Below are 19,374 nucleotides of genomic sequence, written 5' to 3' on the forward strand. Positions count from 1 at the left end.
TCCCTCTGCAGAGCCCTTCTACCCTCTACCAGAGCAACATCTGCTCCTAACTTGGTGTCATCTGCAAATTTGCTGATGACTGACTCAATCCCCTCATCCAGATCATCAGTGAAGATATTAAAAAGCATGGGGCCCAGCACTGATCCCTGGGGGACAGCACTAGTGACTGGCTGCCAGCTGGATGTGGCACCATTCACCTCCACTCTCTGGGTTCAGCTCTCCAGCCAGTTCCTAACCCAGCACAGACTGCTGCTCTCTAAGCCACAGGCTGACAGCTTGGCCAGGAGTTTGCTGTGGGAGACAGTATCAAAGGCCTTGCTGAAGTCCAGGTAGACTACATTCACAGCCTTCCCCACATTTGCCAGGCTGTCACCTGATCACAGAAGGAGGTCAGGTTGGAGAAAATGGATCTGATCCCTTGGCCATCCTGCAGGTGTCCAGTGATTGCCCCCAAGATGATCTGCTCCATAATCTTGCCTGGCACTGAGGTCAGGCTGACAGACCTGTAGTTTCAATAATGCATAACATTGCAGAGGTCCCCAAGCTGCAGGATATTTGGAGTACTTAAAAAGATACAGTTAAGGCTCAAGTTGTGGTTTGCTGGTTTTGTTTTCAATTTTCAAAATCATCAATACACTATTCTGTAAAATTGTGTCCTTTGGAAAGATGAAACTAAAGTGCAGCATCCCAAGGTAAGCAGCCACACGGCAGAACAGTACTGACTTGTGAAGCTAAACATCAGCAATGGATCACATGCAGCTTTGGATCTCTTTGTATGGAGAATGCTGACTGTTACACTTTGCTTGCTGCTAGCAAGCGAAGTGGCAGATTAAAAAAATCATACACAAAGATCCTTTGGAGAGTCTTGCATGATTTCAGAACATCTTAGCAGCATTGTTCTAGGAACAAAGCAATTCAAACTAGGTCTTTCTAGAGCAGAAGAAGCCTGAGACAATGCTGTAACAAGCTTTCATGGCTGTTTCTGAAAAGAGGACAATGGCTGCTTGTTCCTGTCAGCTATCACAGCATAGGATAAGAGATCAACTTCAATTATGAAAAAGATGATTATCTAAAAATCTCATTGGGTTAGGGAATGAGAGAGAGACATCTGGACATCTCAGTTGCTGAGCTTAAGAAAACACGTTTCTATCAGATATACCTAGAACAAACTAGTCCAAGCTCTTGTCAGAAGGGAAAGGCAGGGTTGGTAAATTATCTCAGTGTCTGACCTAGGCTTTAATTTTCTTTTTTTGAACACAGAAGCAGACAAAAGATTAAAGCTACAGAAAGTGACAAAACAGGAAGTGATTGTAACCTAACTTGTTTATTACAAACTGAACAGTATTTCTGAAGCAGTGGCAAGGAGAAAGGGAAGCTTGCTGTCAGTGCAGCAATTGTCAGGATTCTGACTGGGAATCATGCCAACTTCTGTTTTTGCCTTAATTGTATTCCTGATCAGTTAAAACTACCTAGGTAGATAAATTAGATACATGCAGCTTTACCCTTGTATTGATCAGGGCACAATACGTCATCTCGCCAAGGTCATACTTCTCTTGTAGTTTCCCCTACCGAAAATAAGTATCTATTGAATTATAGAAAGAGAAGTGTAATATTTTTACTAAGAGCAGAGCAGGTTTATTAGCTTAGAAAGATATAACAGTTGAGGTAATGCAGCTCTGCAGAGCTGGAAAATTCTTATAACCTTTCCATCTGACACTGCAATTTCTCTGGGACGCAGTGTTCAGGAACTTGCAGTAATCTTGTTTTAGTGTGAAGTGTGCTCTAGTGTTCATTAGTGAGACTGCCTTTGGGTTCTCTTACAGTGATGTTTACATCTATTCATTTCACTTTGAATTAACACTACCTGGAGGACTAAAACTTCATAGGGACTAACTCAAGAGAAGTACTTAGTCCAGTGATGTTCCCACTGCAAAGAAACAGGAACAAAGTCCTCTAAAGAAAGCAGAGCTGCTACAGAACAGGAAGCTTTTGTAAAACCATGTATGATCTTGCTTCTGCACACTTTTTTACACAGATGAGAATGTTGTATTGGACTTGCAGATAAGCTTTGACTCAAAAGTACTTTGGAACGGATGTATGCTTTTCTTAGACAATTAAGAAGCAAGATAAAATCTCTTCTGTTTTTTCTAAGTGTAGAAACCTTTCACAGTTGTGGTTAACTGCACTGCAGTTTGGCTAAAAGAAATGGAGGTACTAAGCATATAAGAATGTGTATTCTGTGTAGGGAAGGTGAGAAAATACAGGCTGGGTAACTTTATGTGCAGCTTTCACCACAAACACTAACTCTCTAGGAAGCCAATGAGAATTTGATCATGTTTTTATTGAATATTTTCTACAGCCATATAGTAGGTATTAAATTAATAGAATGGAAATTATCCCTAATGGCTACATTTTAATGCACTACTCTGCAGAGGTATTTATTCAATATCTGCAAATATTTAAGGGAACAGAAATCCATTATTACATTGAGAAGATTATTCAAGTCCCTCTAGTCATCTGTTAAAAAGTTTACTGTACATGTCAAAGCTGCCATGCTCTAACCCATTCCTTCCCCTCTGTGTCCAAGTACCAGCTGTACAGGGGTTTCTCAGTACTAATGAAGCTATTGCTTGTACCTGGCTTGTAAAAAAAAATACCTGTTATGCTCTCTGTATTAAATGCATTGCATTCCCTTTGTGGTAACAGATTTGTGCCTCGTAATGGTAGTGTTTGGGGTGTGGTGGTGTTTGCTTATTGGGGGGGGATTGTAGCATAGCTTTTCCCCCCCTCCTTTTAATTCACTATTGTGTTAATATTCTTACCACTTGCTCTCTCACCTCTGAATTGGGGTGATGCAATAAAGCTGCCAGTTTTTGAGCAAATGAGGTAGAGTCTCTGCAAAGTGTAACAAAAATGGAATCCTTGCTGTATTGGTCCTGGATTGTGCTGCCTTCTCCATCATTCACCTTCTTTTTCACGTTTGCTGCAAAGGTCAGGATTCTGAGCAGAATATCGCTGTTCATACAGCTGTCAAACAGCGACAGCAGTGATGGTGCCTAGGGCATTCAAGAAACAATCCATACTCAGTCACCAGCAATGAGTACATGTAGCCAAATCTAACTTAAAGAATGGGGAAAAAATCTGCACCTAAACCATCTAAATCCAAAACTCTATGAAAAAAACCAGAACTCCACATGCTGTGAAAGCAGTCCAGAAGGCTGCATGCACCTTTCATTTTCAGAAAAAAATAGCTTGTACACCACAAGCTAGGAAATGCTTTGTACTTTCAATCTCCAAAATGTGGCTGTCTGGAAAACTCCTCTGTGGAAGAGGTCTGCTTCCCCTCTCAATAACACTTCTTTTCCCCTCTTCAGTGATCTGAGTGTTTTTATGTCATCACATCTGATAAACAAGAAAATGATACACTTTTAACAGAACTATTTAGCTGCCCTGATCTTGTTTAATAATGCAAAGCTGGCAATATCTAGACTAACTTTGCATGTGGCAGACAGCTCCAAAATAAAAACCACTGCATGTTTAAAGCTATTTACTTTGGGGACGGAGAGAAGGGTGCAGCATCCTTTCAGCTCCTGACCCTTTGTTTTGGTGTGAGGGAAGGATGTAACTGAATTAAACCTGTATGCCAAGGTCAGCCATAGCAGATAAAGCACCCCACAAAACCCTACATCAATGCACAGGAAAAGTTCACTTACTGTGCTTGAAGAGAACAGTTCTATGGCTGCCCTTGGGTAAAGGGGTGGGGATTTCAGTGGAATTTGGTTGTCTCGGGTACAATGTGTCAGCTATAGAAACAGCTGCTGTGATGGCTCATTTACATCTGGCTATACTTGATTTTGTACCTGGTCTTCTATTTATATAGTGTCTGGAAATGAGGATTTGGGTTTGAAACTTACTAGGGTAGCTCCCATGTAAATGACATATAAAAAGCTTGTGGTACTGCCCCTTTGGTTTAGAGGGAGGGTGAAAATAGACTTCTGCAAGTTGCTGCTCTTTGGAACGGTACAGGAAGTATGACCAATAACCTCCCACTGCACAGGCCCTGTGACTCCCCACTCTCTGCCACTACCTGTAGTACACTGCACTGAAAGAAAGCCAGCCTGGGAAACAACGTGCACTTCTAGCTATGGAGTTTAACTGACTTTACTCTGGAGTTGCATATGTACTTCTGATCCATTAACATTCTTCTAATAGCAGCACACACAGACACATGTAAATGCTAAAACCATAATGAAACAGCAAGAACCTTACTTCAGCTCTGAGAAGATGTCTTGTCAGGGCTGCGTTTGCAGATAAGTTCACAAGCACTTTCAGAACCTGAATCTGAAATGAGGAACACACAAGTTCATTGCAAGCTCCAAAACCAGTAAGTACAGCAGTAATGGGCATCAGTAGCATCAGTGCTGGCTTGGAGAGACAAAGGTAGAGCACTTCAGCCTTTGGTATAGCAAAAAAGAGAGCTTAGGGAGTCGCTAGCAGGTGTGTATTAAATATAGCTATTTTAAACTCCAATTTGACTTAAGGTAAGGCAAGGTTTGTAAAGAATTCCTAGTAGGCAAAACATGGAATGATTTTTTAAATACAGAGAGGAGGGTTGGGTACTGTATTTCAAATGTGACCAGAAGCACATACAAATATACCTTTGTCCTTTCCTGGACCTTGTGACACTAATCTTTTACAGAAAAACTAGGAGAAGCCCAAGTGCTGCTTTCTGTACTTAGGTAAATAAGTCTGCCAAGTCTAGTGGCAATTTGTATTTTGGAAAATTGGTTTAGATCTGGGAGCAGCTAAGCACATTGATAGTGAAGGTACTGGGACATCCTGAATAAACACTCAGTTTGGTTTCAATATGAAAGAAATCACAAGCACAATTTCCTCTTGCAGTCACTGGGGTTGCAAGAGACGTAATAAGCATAAGGTAACAGGAAGCCATAACTTAGGTCATCAATGCTTGGCCTATTTATCTAGGCAGAGTCATTTGTCAGTGAAGTCTTTCACATGCAGATTCTCCTTGCTCTGTTATGCAGTAGCAGTGTGTAGTGAGCAGAAGAAAGTTCTGCAGTTGCTGTAGCAAAGGCCTAGGACAGTAACAGGGCACACAGCACTGCTCTGGTAAAGCTCTAGCCCAGTGGTTCCACTAGCAAGATTCCTTCCTTCCCTCTTTTTACATTTCCATGGAGAAGGTAGCAGAGGTCTGTATTTCACTGATTATCTGCTATCATTGGTGAATAGCTGATTTTCTAAGCACAATGTAAACCATTTCACAAGAGCAAAAAGGAAGCAAGTAAAGCAGCTCCATAACTGGTCTACAGCAATGCACTACCCAGTACCTGTGTCCTTTCAGTTCCTGCTGAAAGCAAATGAAGAAAGCACGGAATGGAATCGATCATCTTATGGTGGTAGTCACTGGTAACAGACATATTTGTCAACAATCTGAGTCCAGCCAGCTGCAGATCAGAATTTAGGGGAGCTGACTCTACATTCCTACAAACTTGTGTGATATATACCTGGGGAAAAGGGAAGGACAGAAAAAAAAGATGTCTTTTGCTACAAGCAGGTTTTCTATTCACAAATAGTATCAGTGGTCTAGCCACAGTAGCCTAAATGCCTCAACACTGCTGGCTGAATACAGAACCTGATCAAGGTTCTTGGAAACAAATACTTTTCTTTTGCTTTGAATAGATTCAAACATACTATTGGCATGACAGAGGCTGGTGTTCTAGGGTTATGCTAACCTTCCTGAAGCATAAATGGCTCCAAAACCCCCAGTTGTTTAGACTTCATCTCAGAAGCTGTACAGTTGCTTTAGGGAATTATTTAAAAACAAACAAACAAACTTAGAGCAGTTGAGAATAAGCTAAGGACAAGTCTTGGAATGAAATCCTTTCTGCTAACCATGTGGTCCACTCACTGGAGTACTCCTCAGAACAGTGGTGACAACCGACTTTAACAACCATTATTTACTGAATTTTCTCCAAGATGACAGTATAGAACAAATCTCAGAGTCGTAACAAACAAACAAAAAAAATCACTTTTCCTTTACCAAAGGAGTTGTTTCCTACTTACATAAACCTCTCCTGTTGGCAGCCACAACTTTAAAAACATACAGCATCAAAGATGCTGCAAGCCATCACATCCAGTCAAACTGCCTTTCTATAAAGCTAATGAAGGAGCTAGCAGAAGTCTTCAAATCTGTATCAGCTGGCTGCTTGGACACCTCTGGATCTGTTGATTAATATGATGATGCCATAAGTGGAGACTTTTTGATAGTCAATGTGTTCACTCTCATAGCCTCTACTCTATTTACCAGATAGACTTGTAACCATTTTCAGGGTCTCAGACAAACCCAGAGGATCAATTAGTGCTTTCTTCTCCCTTGCCTAAGGAGCCAAGCTAAATTCAATCTGCAATCCAGCCTCTTAAACAACCACTCCTGATGTTCCAGACATGTTTGGAAATAATCTTGCCTCACAATTTTATTATAACCACAGTGGCACAATCTCTGTTTAACAGCCTTTGGTGACAGCTGAGCACAAACTGCCTTGGTTCCTAGCTGTGTTTTAAAAACACTTAAGTGCCAGTGGTGCAATGCATGTTTAAGTTATCCTTTTAGCATTGGGACACGCAGGAGGCTTAGGGGAGACCTTACTGCCATCTACAACTACCTGAAGAGTGGTTGTAGCCTGGTGGGGGTCACTCTCTTCTCCCAGGCAACCTGTGACAGAACAAGAGATCATCCAGATCTGCTGACTCTCATGTCTCATGTCATGAAACATCTGGGCATTCTGGCTTGTATTTAACAAATAACCTGACAGCCTTTTATTGCCTCCTGTGTCTTAATTAGCTTGATTTTTCCCTTGCAGAAACTTACCTGTATCACTTCCTGGTTTTTAATATTCATACTCAAATTATTAAGTGTGTTTAGTACTTTTTCTTTAACTTTGGGGGCACAATCTGAGAGCATCCCTCCAATAATAGTAAGGCCATCCAAATTTCGGATTATATCCTGAAATAAAAAACAGATATTTCATAAGATTTAAAAAAATTACTAAATGCCAAAAACATTCCTCAAAGTTTCCATATTAATGCCACTGGAATGTGTGGGTGAAGACTTCCAGAACAGACTACTCTGTTTAAAGAATGTTAGCATATATGGCTTCCACTGAAATTAAGAATAGTCCTGCCAGAGAGTCAAAGTATTATTTGAGTTCTTTGAGAATGGGACAACACTTTTACAATCTGGCCTGCAAATCATGCTAAAAGCATTTCAGATTATAAAGAATCAAGGTTAATTATTGCATAATGACTTTATAGAATAGTTCAGCATGATCACAATATCTAGAAATCCTGAGTCAGCAGAATAGAATTTAAAGAAGAAACTTTATAAGAAGATTTATTATTATATGTATTTTATATACATATTTAGATCTCTTATTAGTAAATTATTAACAATAATTTATATTCTTAGAAGTATTAAAGTTCTAAAATGTCACCTTTCTTTTTCATTATATTTGATTCTTTCTCACTTAAGATTCTCAACATCACTGATAAAACATGTACCATTAAAAAAAAAAAAAGGGCCAAAGGTCCTGAGGATTCAGTTACATTCTGTGCTGGGAGATTATATCAAGAAAACAGTTTTGAGGGGCCAGAAAAGAGCTGTCATAAGAATCACACAAAAAGGAAAGCAAAGTAAAAAATAAAGGTGGGGCCCTGGAGGTTAAACCTTTTAAACCTTTATAAAGGCATGAAAATCTGCATCCAGCTCAGTGTTTTTCCAATTGATTTGAAGAGACTCGACTAGTTGGAATGTTGCTAGGATGTAAATGGCATTTAACTTTATAAAGTTAAAAGTTTAATTTAAATTATCTCAGTGAAATTCAGATCTGATCCAGGAAGTATTGAACTCTTCTCATATTCAATGCTTTCATTAACATAAGCAATGAAAGACATAGCACTTCTAAAACACAGAACTCTAATTTGTACAAACATGAAGCTGAGATAAATTCTGTGAAGCTACTACATTGTATTATTTGGGCTACCAGAAATTAAGGCACAGAGTAAAATGGCTTTCAGAACACAAGCACCTTACATTCAAACACTGTTGTTATTTTCTATCGAACAATACTCACTTGATTTACAGAGAAGGCAGCACTGTTGCTGAGAGTGATTAAAGCTTGCTCTTGAATTAATGGATCATCTGTGACCTGGAGCAAATGAAGAAGTTTCTGTATAGCATCCGCATCCACAGTATGGGCTGATGCTGGCAGACTGTTGTCTGTAAGGGTTTAAAAATTAAATACTTGATACCAAGTTTGAAACATTTCACTTAGATACCATTGAACAATTTTTAAAAAGCTGAGGTTGTAGCATTTGTTGTGTGATTGTATCCAGCAGCCATATCAGGGGGAAAAACCTCTTACAACAGCAAGACTTCTATCTTCTTTTTTTCTGAGACTACCCCTTTTGAAAGTAGAAAATAAAATGAAGAGGTAAGAGGTTGAGATATGCTGCTCTTTGGTTAACCAATAGCAAACCTCCCCTTCAAAATTAGAATATTTATCAAACAAGTTCTTTTCCTCTTGTGTTCCCTGAAACACAGAAATGTTTTGGACACTGCAGGAAAACAAAACTCGTGACTTGCAGGCTTCAGGAACTATGCTAATGAGGTTTTGTTACTACCCCGAGATCTTTTGACAATGCAGCAGCCACAAGGTTAGGAACACTGCTGATCCCAGACATCGCTCAACCAACTGTAGAAGGCTGCTTGAGTCAGGATGATGTAATAGAATACTTCGCTTCTATAAAAGGGTGACACAAATGCCTTCAAACATCATATTCAGACAGGTTGGAGGCAGAACTATTTAGCAATCTGAACAGCCTGAAGATCCTGCCTATGACTCCTGGACTAGTCATCGATGACTCGAGATACCTTTTGGGAAACTAACCAGCCCTTTATAATTCCACGTATTTGCTGCCACCATCTCACTAGGCAAACAGTATTCTTTGTGGAAAAGAGGTCAAAGCTGACTATGTTAATCCATGAGCTATCCTGAAAAACAACATTGTTTTTTATCCTTGTTTAAGCTTCGAATTACAGGGAGCACACAGCTTCAGTAAGAGAATGGGTAACCAGGCCATTAATATACTGGTGGTACGCTTTAGGTAACTTCAAAACAAAAACCTGGGCTTTTCTAAAGCTAAAACGTGCTCTAGAATCTCTAAGAAAAGCCAGATGGCTGCTAGAGGGCCACTAAGCAGTTCTGTGGCTCCCCCTCCCACACGGGGCTGCCCGGTCTCCAGGGCCACAGGCAGGCAGCGATCTAGGATAGCGCTCCAGAAGCAGAGGCTGCGGCAGCGGCTCAGCGGGGGCTGGAACCCTCCCTCAGGGCCCCCCCACCCCGCCACGGCTGCGCGGGGCCTCCTCCGTGCTTAGCAGCACAGCAGCGGCACGGCCGCGGCCGCTCGGTCCGCCACAGCACACTGTCCGCCCAGCGCCTCACCTGACGGCGGGCTCCGGGCGGCCCTGACCGCAGCCCGCTGCCGCCGGCGGCCGCCCGTTGCCAGCTGCCACAGGTAATAGCAGGCGCCTGCCCCAAGTACGATGGCGGCCGCTCGCACCACCGCCCCTCGCCGCTCCCCCATTTTCCCCGCCCGCGGCCGCGCTGAGCGGCCGGGGAAGCCACCGCCCCATCCGGCGCGGCTCAACTCCGCTGCCCCTCCCACGCTGCAACAGAGGCCTGGGGCTCGCGGCTCTGCTCTGGCGTGGGACTTCGGAGTGCTGAGCCGACAGCTCTCTGTGTGGTGCAAGAAGGGGTTGTATCGAGTTGAAAATCCTCCCCCCCAACACATTAAATTTGCGAGACCAGCTCAGTTGGAAGCAAATTAAAAGGGCGGTTGAGAATTGGACCCAGCTTCCCAGGGAAGTGGCTTAGTCACCATCCTTGGAGGTATTTAAAAGACATGTAGCTGTAGGGACATGGCTTAGTGGTGGACATGGCAGTGTTAACAGTTGGGGTCAACAACTTCAAGGGTCTTTTCCAACCAAAACAATTTTATGTCTATGATTCTCCTCTCTGCCTCTCAGTATATGAAAACCTTTCTACTGCTCCTTGTCCCAGTCGATGGGGGAGCTGGGGGCAGCCTGGGGTGGTCACTGATGCGCAGCCGTTGGTGGAGCAGGCACATGGTGTCTGCCGCGCTGGGGGACCATGGCGCAGCTCAGCCTGCGCAGTAGTTCGGCCATGGACCCGTTGCTACATGACCGCCGCCGCAGCTAAGCCCAGCGCGGCCATGGCGTCCCTCAGGACTGCGACCCCGGAGCTCAGAGCTTACTTAAGCCGCCACAACCTTCTCGATATCTATGAGGTAACGGCGGCAGGCCCTGAAAAGACAGGAAACAGCAATCTCCCTTCTTCCCCCCTATCACCGCCTCCCTCAGCCCTCCCTTCTCTCACACGGACCCCCTGCCTTCCCTTCTGCTCGCCCTCCCCGCTCCACCGGTGGCGGTCGGGTACGGCTGGAAGGGTCATCCTGCGTGAGGCGAAGTCTGGCTGTGTGGGGTGGGGAAACGATCTTCACAGCTGCCCCGGCCCGGTTCCACCTGGCGGGTCATTCTAGCTGGTGGGCTTGCTGGTCCTCGCTGGAGCCAGTGGGGTCACAGACGTCCCCGGTAGCATACGCTGTATGGAAGTGACATACCCCACCTTCCGACAGGTCCCCCTTATTCCCTCAGCAGTGCCCTGGTACTGGTTTGTTGGGTTCCTCAGCGTTTTCCATGGCATTGCACACCCTCTGTCGCATCTCTTTGCTGCTGTGGGGCATGGCTTTGTTCTGCTCTTTCTGTTAATAGTTTGCGTCAAACAATTTACAAAACCTTCAGAAAGAAAATCCAAGATGGAGTAAAGTGATTTCGCTTCTTAATCTGTGTTTAAACTCAAACAATGACTGAGATGAAGACAAACACAGTGAACTGAATTGGCAGCTTCCCTAGATTTGCTGAAGTTGTTTCAGCTGGATAGTTCCCTCCTGTTTGAGCAGTGCAGGTGTAATCTGTAGTTTTTAATAGCCTGTCCAAGGGCAAGATGGCAATGGACCAAGTTTCAGATACAGGTGGATTAGATATTTGTTGGCCCAGGAATAAATAAACTTCCATGAAATGTTAGAAAGTAAAGCTGGCACAACATGAAGGACTTGGGGAAGGGAAGCAGAGCTGATGGTTTTGCCTTTAGGATCCTTAACTGATTCTCTGTATTTCTTTAGTTTCCCCCGTTCATCACATTCATCTCTGCTTGTTTCAAATTCTGTAGCAGCTGGTTTTCAGTTTGCTTAAAACAAAGGCACAAGGCACAAATATAAGTTTAAAAGGCATCCTGATACTTTTAAGCTACCAAAAATAGACCCCATATGCAAGCAGCCACTACAGCCAGAATTTCCATTGAAATGTTAATAAATAAAACTTTAGCCAATTAGAATAATTACAGTGCAGTGCTGTCACACAGCCTGAGTATGTCTCCTGAGAGTCTGTCTCTTAATCGCTGTTTTTAAGCACAGAAAACCAAAAGATAAGATGTATCTACATGAGGTGTATTTCTTGATTCAGTACTCAAAAAATAGCTCATATTTACATTTCCAAGCAAAAGTTATAAATACCTGTATAGCAATAGTGATACTAACTTAAGCAAAAATTGCAAGAATTAAGGCTAAGATTAAAGGGATTTCTTTTTTTTTTTAAAGAACCAGTTAAAAATTGACTTGTGTAAGACCTTTTTATACTTTTTTCCTTATTTTTTACAAGTTGGTGTATGCTGATATCTAGACATACTTACTTAATTTTATTACATTGTAATTTCTTTATGAAGTTGCAGTGTGCTTGGTGTGAAGTTAATTGAAGTGATACTGGTCCCTGTATTAAGCAACACAAAGCTAAGCTGAGACCTATGAACATTTATACACATCCCCAAGGTTAAAGCTATAATGCTCAAATGGTCATTTCTGTATGCTTTTTATGATTAGATTGTGGTTTGGAGATAGTCCAGACATAGTTGGAGTCCAGATAATGTGGGATTCCCTGCTGCATCCGAATTTCTCATTCCTGGCTGATTTATCTCTTTCAGTTCTCATCCAAATTGACTTTTAAACAGTGCCCATAAAGAGTCGGATAAACTGTAATCTCTGTGTCTGAAAACTTCCACTCTTGTTCATAGCTGTTTTCTTAGAATGTTAAAATTAAATATGGGTGCTGAGCCATTTTAAGACTTTTCTTTTGTCTGACCCAAATGTCTTTTGCCATGACAGGTAAATGGCTAAAGTGGTAGGAGGAGGAATAGGATTATGAATGGAAGAGGAAAGCCAGGCTTTCTCCTCTGGAAGGCTGAAGCTCATGGCCATCCCTGGTCTTATTTTGTGTTTTGCACACCCTCCTTTTTATCTCCTCTTCCCCTCAATGGAATAGCAGCAGCAGAGCAGACTTGTCAAGTCTCTGGAAGTCTTGTCATAGTTTTGCACCAGTTTTGCTATTACTGTTAACTTGCTGCTTTGACCCTTCTAGAACTCCCTGGGAATGAAAGGCTTTTACTCTCTTTGCAAAATGCTTCTGATTTTAGGGCATAGTCTCTTATTGCAGGTAGATATGAGATAATAATATTTAATATTTATAGCACTGTACTAACATTTGAGCAAAGTGTTATGGGAATAGCTGAAATATATAAATGGTGATGTAATTGGAATGTATAGTGAGCAGCACATCTTCAGCACTGGAAGGTGAGGAGTACTGGGGAGTAACACACGTTTGTAGCAACAAGTCAAAATAAATCAAAATTGGTGAATTTTTTAGATGGAGCGATCTCACATATTACTTCTTGTAGTATTCGTCATAGTAATGTTTAGAAACTTAGGTAATGACTCAGGATATGTTGTGCTAGGTGCTGTGCATTTACAAGTTGAGAAAAATTGTTGATGGCATATCAGATTGTTGAAAGTCTGGTTAAGTCCAGTACAAACAGTCAGACTCATACAGATTCAGCTTAATTGTTTTCAGTTTTATACCTGCCCCAAGCGTCACTGGGGAGTACCTGAATGAAGATTGCATGAGCAGGTATTACAATTTCTTCCATATTGAAGTTTTGTAAAGGAATTCACCACTGTTAAATAGAGGCCTTGCACTCCAGTGTATGGTTGGACAGTTTAGATTTCCTGTCTTGGAGACGTTTCAGAAAAATCAAAGGACAAAAATGTTGTGCTTGTTTGAAAAAAATGTAAAGAACGTGAAATAGTAAAAAAAATGACATTCATGTGGCAGACACTTTCTGGTTTAACCCAGCAGAGGGAGCAGCTGGCTTTGGGAAATAGGCCCGTGGAAAATATGTGATGAAAGCCTTTTAGCTGCCTGTATGTTATTTAAAATCCTGTTATAGGTCATGAATTGCAGTGCTGAGGGGTGGATTGAGAATGTTTTCTTGACATAGCCAACTATCAAGGTACAGCTTGCAAATTATATTTTTGTTAGAGACTGAAGAGATTTGAAGGTTGAAATTGGTGTGATTAGTGTTATAAATATTCAAGATATATAAACTGAAGAGAGATGCCTTTCATTGTGTCTGTGCATAAAGTGTTTTCTTTACATATTAATATTGTTTTTAACTTAGAATCATAGAATAATTGAACTGTTTGAGTTGGAAAGAATTTTCAAAGACCATCTAGTCCAACAACCCTGCGTTGGGCAGGGTCACCTTTCACTAGATCAGCTTGCTCTAAGTCCTGTTCAGCCTGAGCACTTCCAGTGATGGGGCAGCTACAATTTCACAGTATCACAGTATCACAGTATCGCTTAGGTTGGAAAGGACCCCGAGGATCATCGAGTCCAACCTATCAACACAGACTCCATGCCTAGACCATGGCACCAAGTGCCACATCCAATCTCCCCTTGAACGCCTCCAGGGTCGATGACTCAACCACCTCCCTGCGCAACCCGTTCCAATGACAAATGACTCTCTCGGTGAAGAACTCCTCCTCACCTTGAGTCTAAACCTCCCCTGGCACAGCTTGAGACTGTGTCCCCTTGTTCTAGTGCTGGTTGCCTGGGAGAAGAGGCCAACCCCTTCCTGGCTACAACCACCTTTCAGATAGTTGTAGAGGGCAATCAAGTCACCCCTGAGCCTCCTCTTCTCCAGGCTAAACAATCCCAGCTCCCTCATCCTCTCCTCATAGGGCTTGTGTTCAAGGCCTCTCACCAGCCTTGTTGCCCTTCTCTGGACACGTTCAAGTGTTTCGATGTCCTTCTTAAACTGAGGGGCCCAGAACTGGACACAGTACTCAAGGTGCGGCCTAACCAGAGCAGAGTACAGGGGCACAATGACCTCCCTGCTGCTGCTGGCCACACTGTTCTTGATGCAGGCCAGGATGCTATTGGCCCTCCTGGCCACCTGGGCACACTGTTGGCTCATATTCAGGCGGCTGTCGATCAGCACACCCAGGTCCCTCTCTGTCTGGGAGCTCTCCAGCCACTCCGACCCCAGCCTGTAGCTCTGCATGGGATTGCCGTAGCCAAAGTGCAGCACTCAGCACTTGGACTTGTTGAATGCCATCCCATTGGACTCTGCCCATCTGTCCTGTCGGTCGAGGTCCCTCTGCAGAGCCTTTCTACCCTCTAACTGACTAACATCTGCCCCTAACTTTGTGTCATCTGCAAACTTGCTGATGACTGACTCTACCCCTTCATCCAGATCATCAACGAATATGTTGAAGAGGACAGGGCCCAGCACTGATCCCTGGGGGACACCACTGGTGACTGGCCTCCAGCTGGATGTGGCACCGTTCACTACCACTCTCTGGGCCTGGCCCTCCAGCCAGTTCTAACCCAGCACAGAGTGTAATGGTCCAATCCACGGGCTGACAGCTTAGCCAGCAGTTTGCTGTGGGGGACAGTGTCAAAGGCCTTGCTGAAGTCCAGGTAGACCACATCCACAGGCCTCCCCACATCCACCAGGCGGGTCACCTGATCATAGAAAGAGATCAGGTTGGAGAGGCAGGATCTGCCCTTCCTGAATCCATGCTGGCTGGACCTGAGCCCTTGGCCATCCTTCAGGTGCGCAGTTATTGCCACCAGGATAATCTGCTCCATCACTTTCCCTGGCACTGAGGTCAGGCTGACCGGCCTGTAGTTTCCAGGTTCCTCCATCCGACCCTTCTTGTGGATGGGGACCACGTTGGCCAGTTTCCAGTCATCTGGGACCTCACCGGTGAGCCAGGACTGGAGGAAAATGATGGAGAGTGGCCTAGCTAGCACATCCGCCAGCTCTCTCAGCACCCTAGGATGGATCCCATCCGGTCCCATGGACTTGTGAATATCCAAGTGGCTCAGCAGGTCCTGAACTAATTCCTCCTGGATTTCCGGGGCATTACACTGCTCCCCGACCCCATCGCCCAGCTCCGGAGGCCACTCGTCCTGAACTCCTGCCTTGCTGTTTAAAATTGAGGCAAAGAAGGTGTTCAGGACCTCAGCCTTCTCCTCATCTTCAGTCACCGTGTTCCCCTCCAGGTCCACTAGGGAGTGCAGGTTCTTCCTGCCCTTCTTCTTATTGTTAAGATATTTATAAAAATGCTTTTTATTATCTTTGACTGAGGTGGCCAGCTTCAGTTCCAGCTGGGCCTTAGCCTCCCTAATTTTATTCCTACATAATCTAACAGCTTCCTTGAACATACCTCGAGAAGCCTTCCCCTCCTTCCAAAGGTGATACAGCCTCCTCTTCCCCCTTAAATCCTCCAGGAGCTGCTTGCTCATCCAGGCTGGTCACCTTCCCCGCCGGCTCGCCTTCCCGCACGTGGGAACCGCCAGTTCCTGTGCCTTCAAGAGCTCCTGTTTGAAGTAGGTCCAACCCTCCTGAACCCCTTGGTTCATGAGGGCTGGTACCCAGGGGACTTTGCAGACAAGTTTCTTAAATAGGCTGAAGTTCGCCCTTCGGAAGTCCAAGGTGAAGGTCCTGTTGGTGCTCCTCCCTATCTCCCTGCATATTGAAAACTTCACTATCTCGTGGTCACTGCACCCTAGGCAGCCTCCCACGATCACGTCTCCCACCAGCCCTTCCCTATTGCAGAACAGCAGTTCTGTTCAACGATTGTCAGAGATTCCTTCCAGTTTACATTACTGTCTGATTATTGTCTGGTTTTGTTTCTACACAGTGTTCTGATTGGCATGTGGAAGTTCTCTAGCCTGCAGCAGCTCCCAAGGTGCTCCCCCTGCATGCATGTCCTGCTCCCTACTGCTGCAGAGTGAAGGCCCACTTGACTGGGTGCCTTTTCTTGCCTCTGTGTTGTACATGGCTTTTGCTTTATGTCCATTGCATTGTTTTGATATAGAGCCTTCCTCTTTTCTTTTGTCCACCCACCATGGTTCCAGAAAAGGATCCAAGCACATGCTCCACATTAATTCAACAGCAAGAGACTATGTCTTAAAGCATTGCTGCAGCATTTGGACCTGTAAAGTGAGCAAGCCTTTATACCACTGTGTTGCCTTGACCCAGCAGATAGCAGTTGCTTCAGTTATTTCCTGTGTTTAAAATTTATCTTTATAGAGACCAACTGTATTACAGTGAGTGGGAATCAGTATGGATGTTAGGAAATGAAGAAGGTATTTCTGCCCACTGAGTTTGTTTGTATTCAGTTTGTTTACATTATTTTTTTAAATTGCTTTGTTCGTTATTTTTGTGTCCTTGGAAAATGTAACTTTGGAGAGTGAGAGCTTGTATGTGTGCTAACTTAGAGAGGAACAAAGTTTTGTCCAGAAGCAAGAAGACTGATTTGTGGCAAAATTTTATAAAAATGACAAAATTGCTAACTAGTGGTTGTGGGGCCTTCAAGAGTAGAAGCTAGTCTAGCTAAATTACAGCCTTTGTTAGTGCAAATAATTGCCATTGAGGGATACACTGGAATTACTGCTGAAATGTTTTAATTTTATCTGGTAGTTTGTAAGCTTTAATTTATCCTATTATGTTTTTCCATTAAACATTGAAAAAATGTCACAGTGGTATTTCAGTTCTGGGCCCCTCAGTTTAGGAAGGATGTTGACTTGCTGGAATGAGTCCAGAAAAGGGCAGTGAAGTTGGTGAGGGGTTTGGAACACAAGCCCTATGAGGAGGGGCTGAGGGAGCTGTGGCTGCTTAGCCTGGAGATGAGGAGACTCAGGGGTGACCTTATTGCTCTCTACAACTACCTGAAGGGGGGTTGTAGACAGGCAGAGGTTGGTGTCTTCTCCCAGGCAGCCAGCACCAGAACAAGAGGACACAGTCTCAGGCTGCACCAGGGGAGGTTCAGGCTGGAGGTCAGGAGGAAGTTTTACACAGAGAGAGTAATTGCCCATTGGAATGGGCTGCCCGGGGAGGTGGTGGAATGGCCATCACTGGAGGTGTTCAGGAGGAGACTTGACAGGGTGCTTGGTGCCATGGCTTAGTTGTTTAGGTGGGTTGGATTGGTTGATGGGTTGGATGCGATGATCTTGAAGGTCTCTTCCAACCTGGATGATGATGATGATTATTATTATTATTATTCAGAGAGACAAGATATGTTTTTCTTTTGAATAGCACAGACTATGCTGAACTCTAAGTTTAAAATTAAGTCTAATCCAAATGCAGATACTTAATTTTATACACGTGCCTCATGCCACTGATGTCACAGGAAACGAATCTGTAACATCCCTTCCTCCCTCTCTCCTTCCTTTCCCTCTCTGAATCTTCTTGCTCCTTTTTTTTGGATATAGACCTTATCTACATCCCTTATGTAGATACAGTCTCCTTCAAGAGGAGGTTGTTACCAAGTGTTGTCTCCTCCAGCCCAGTTTGTGCTTGCTCTGAATGTTCACAGACAATAAAGTGGGTCTGGACTTCTCAAAGCTATGAAACTTGGGATAAGGAGACTTGTTTACCTCTGGCACTGGAAGCACTATTTGCTGGTGGATCATTTCAAAGTCACAGGGTATCTAGTAAATATCATTACTAGAATGCCCTCATTTATTGCAGCTTTGTGTTCTTCTCTCATGCAGGAAAAATATCTGTCTGTTTGTATTTACTGCTAGGACAAGATCCTTCCTCAGAGCCAGCTGGAAACCATTTGCTTTGTAAATTACAGTTTCCTAAGAGAGTCAGTGGTACCACAATACCTTAATGTTGGGTATTGACAGAAAATGATTACTGTGCTTTAAAGCTGCCCACTGTGGTCTTGACCTAACATGAAATAAATGTTTCAGCAGACCTTTCAGAACTGAAGATTCCAGAGGTTACTAGCAAGACAGTATCAAATTAAAAGCCTTGATTTTGTTCCCCTAATATGAAACAAAACCCTATTCATAAATTCACACAGACAATATTTTCTTTTGCATTCTAGCAAATTACATAGTTCCATTTCTTCAAATCTTTGTTGTGAGCTATGTCAAAATACCTTGGAGTTCTAAATTCGAATGAGTTTTGAACTTAAGGAAATAATCTACATGCCTAAACTGAACAGACTTTTGGCTAAAGAAACCTGTGATGGATCCAACTATAAATATCATGGGATGCAAGTCTTTAAAAGGATGGGGTGTATAGAAGGAATTTGCTCTTGGAAAGAGCCTACATATTTCTGTACTGAAAAAACCAAACAACTTTGTAAGTCCCCAACTTTATTCTGAGCCACCTAAATGCCTTTAAAATAAATATGGTTATAGCAAGCTCCCAAGATAACAGAATGAAAACATAAAGCCAGAAAACCTGCTTTTCAAAGTTGTTTCAGGTAGTTTATATGAAGTGAATACAGGCAGCTTTTGGGAGAAGCAGGCAAATAACTTGTATGTATTACCTGTGTGATTAAATTCTAGTGGTAAAAGATGCATTATCAGTGATTTTCCTCCTTGATTAGTCGTTTTCTATCTAAAAAAAATTATAGTCTTTGGATAGTTTCTATAGGTTGAAACAGAAAATATTTTTACATCATGGTAGAATTGACTTTAATACTCTAAGATTAAAGATTTATAGATGTATTTACCAAATTATACTAGTTACATTAAAAAAGATCTCTGAGGAAGAAACTACAAAAACTCTTAACTATTAATTTCAAGTTGAATTTAAAAGTAGTGTGCTTGCTTTAGAAAGTTTTAGTCCAAATTATATTGTCTCAAATAGGTTTAGGAGAGGTGTTTTAACAAGTGTCATTTTAATTTAGGTGAAATGGAACTTCTTGTAGTCCCTGAAAAACCTTCAGGTTTGAAACACTTACTGCTTATATTCTTCTCTCTATGTCCAGCCATAATGAAGCAATGTGAGTATGAGATCTGTAAAATTACTCTGAATGCAGCTCCCCTTCCTTTGTTGCAGACTACAGGCCCACCTG

At 42.9% G+C, this 19,374-nt stretch overlaps 2 protein-coding genes across 4 annotated transcripts in view; one reads left to right on the top strand and one right to left on the bottom strand.

Moving 5' to 3' along the window:
* The window catches only part of ARMC10 (armadillo repeat containing 10), an 18,971-nt gene extending 9,308 nt beyond the window's left edge, over positions 1-9,663 (bottom strand). For 2 of the 3 annotated variants that reach the window (XR_010990943.1, XM_068167274.1), the window contains exons 1-6: positions 9,522-9,663; positions 8,151-8,296; positions 6,890-7,024; positions 5,349-5,525; positions 4,270-4,341; positions 2,838-3,056 (exon numbers count right to left, since the gene is read on the bottom strand). Coding sequence is in view for 2 of the 3 variants with exons in the window: in XM_068167274.1 (XP_068023375.1) it covers positions 2,838-3,056; positions 4,270-4,341; positions 5,349-5,525; positions 6,890-7,024; positions 8,151-8,296; positions 9,522-9,663 (891 nt within the window). In the remaining variant the exon portion in view is untranslated. Of the gene's footprint in view, positions 1-1,205; positions 3,057-4,269; positions 4,342-5,348; positions 5,526-6,889; positions 7,025-8,150; positions 8,297-9,521 lie in introns of those variants that run through there. The other variant, XM_068167283.1, reaches the window with a different exon arrangement.
* Positions 9,664-10,271: 608 nt separating this feature from the next.
* FBXL13 (F-box and leucine rich repeat protein 13) overlaps positions 10,272-19,374 on the top strand; it is a 58,410-nt gene continuing 49,307 nt past the window's right edge. The window contains 1 exon segment of the mRNA XM_068170926.1: positions 10,272-10,386. Coding sequence (XP_068027027.1) covers positions 10,279-10,386 — 108 coding nt within the window. The 5' untranslated portion in view covers positions 10,272-10,278.

This window comes from Melanerpes formicivorus, unplaced genomic scaffold (assembly GCF_026170545.1).
Source record: "Melanerpes formicivorus ecotype bairdi unplaced genomic scaffold, bMelFor1.0.p_v2 SCAF_3, whole genome shotgun sequence".
In the NCBI taxonomy this organism is placed as follows: Eukaryota; Metazoa; Chordata; class Aves; order Piciformes; family Picidae; genus Melanerpes; species Melanerpes formicivorus.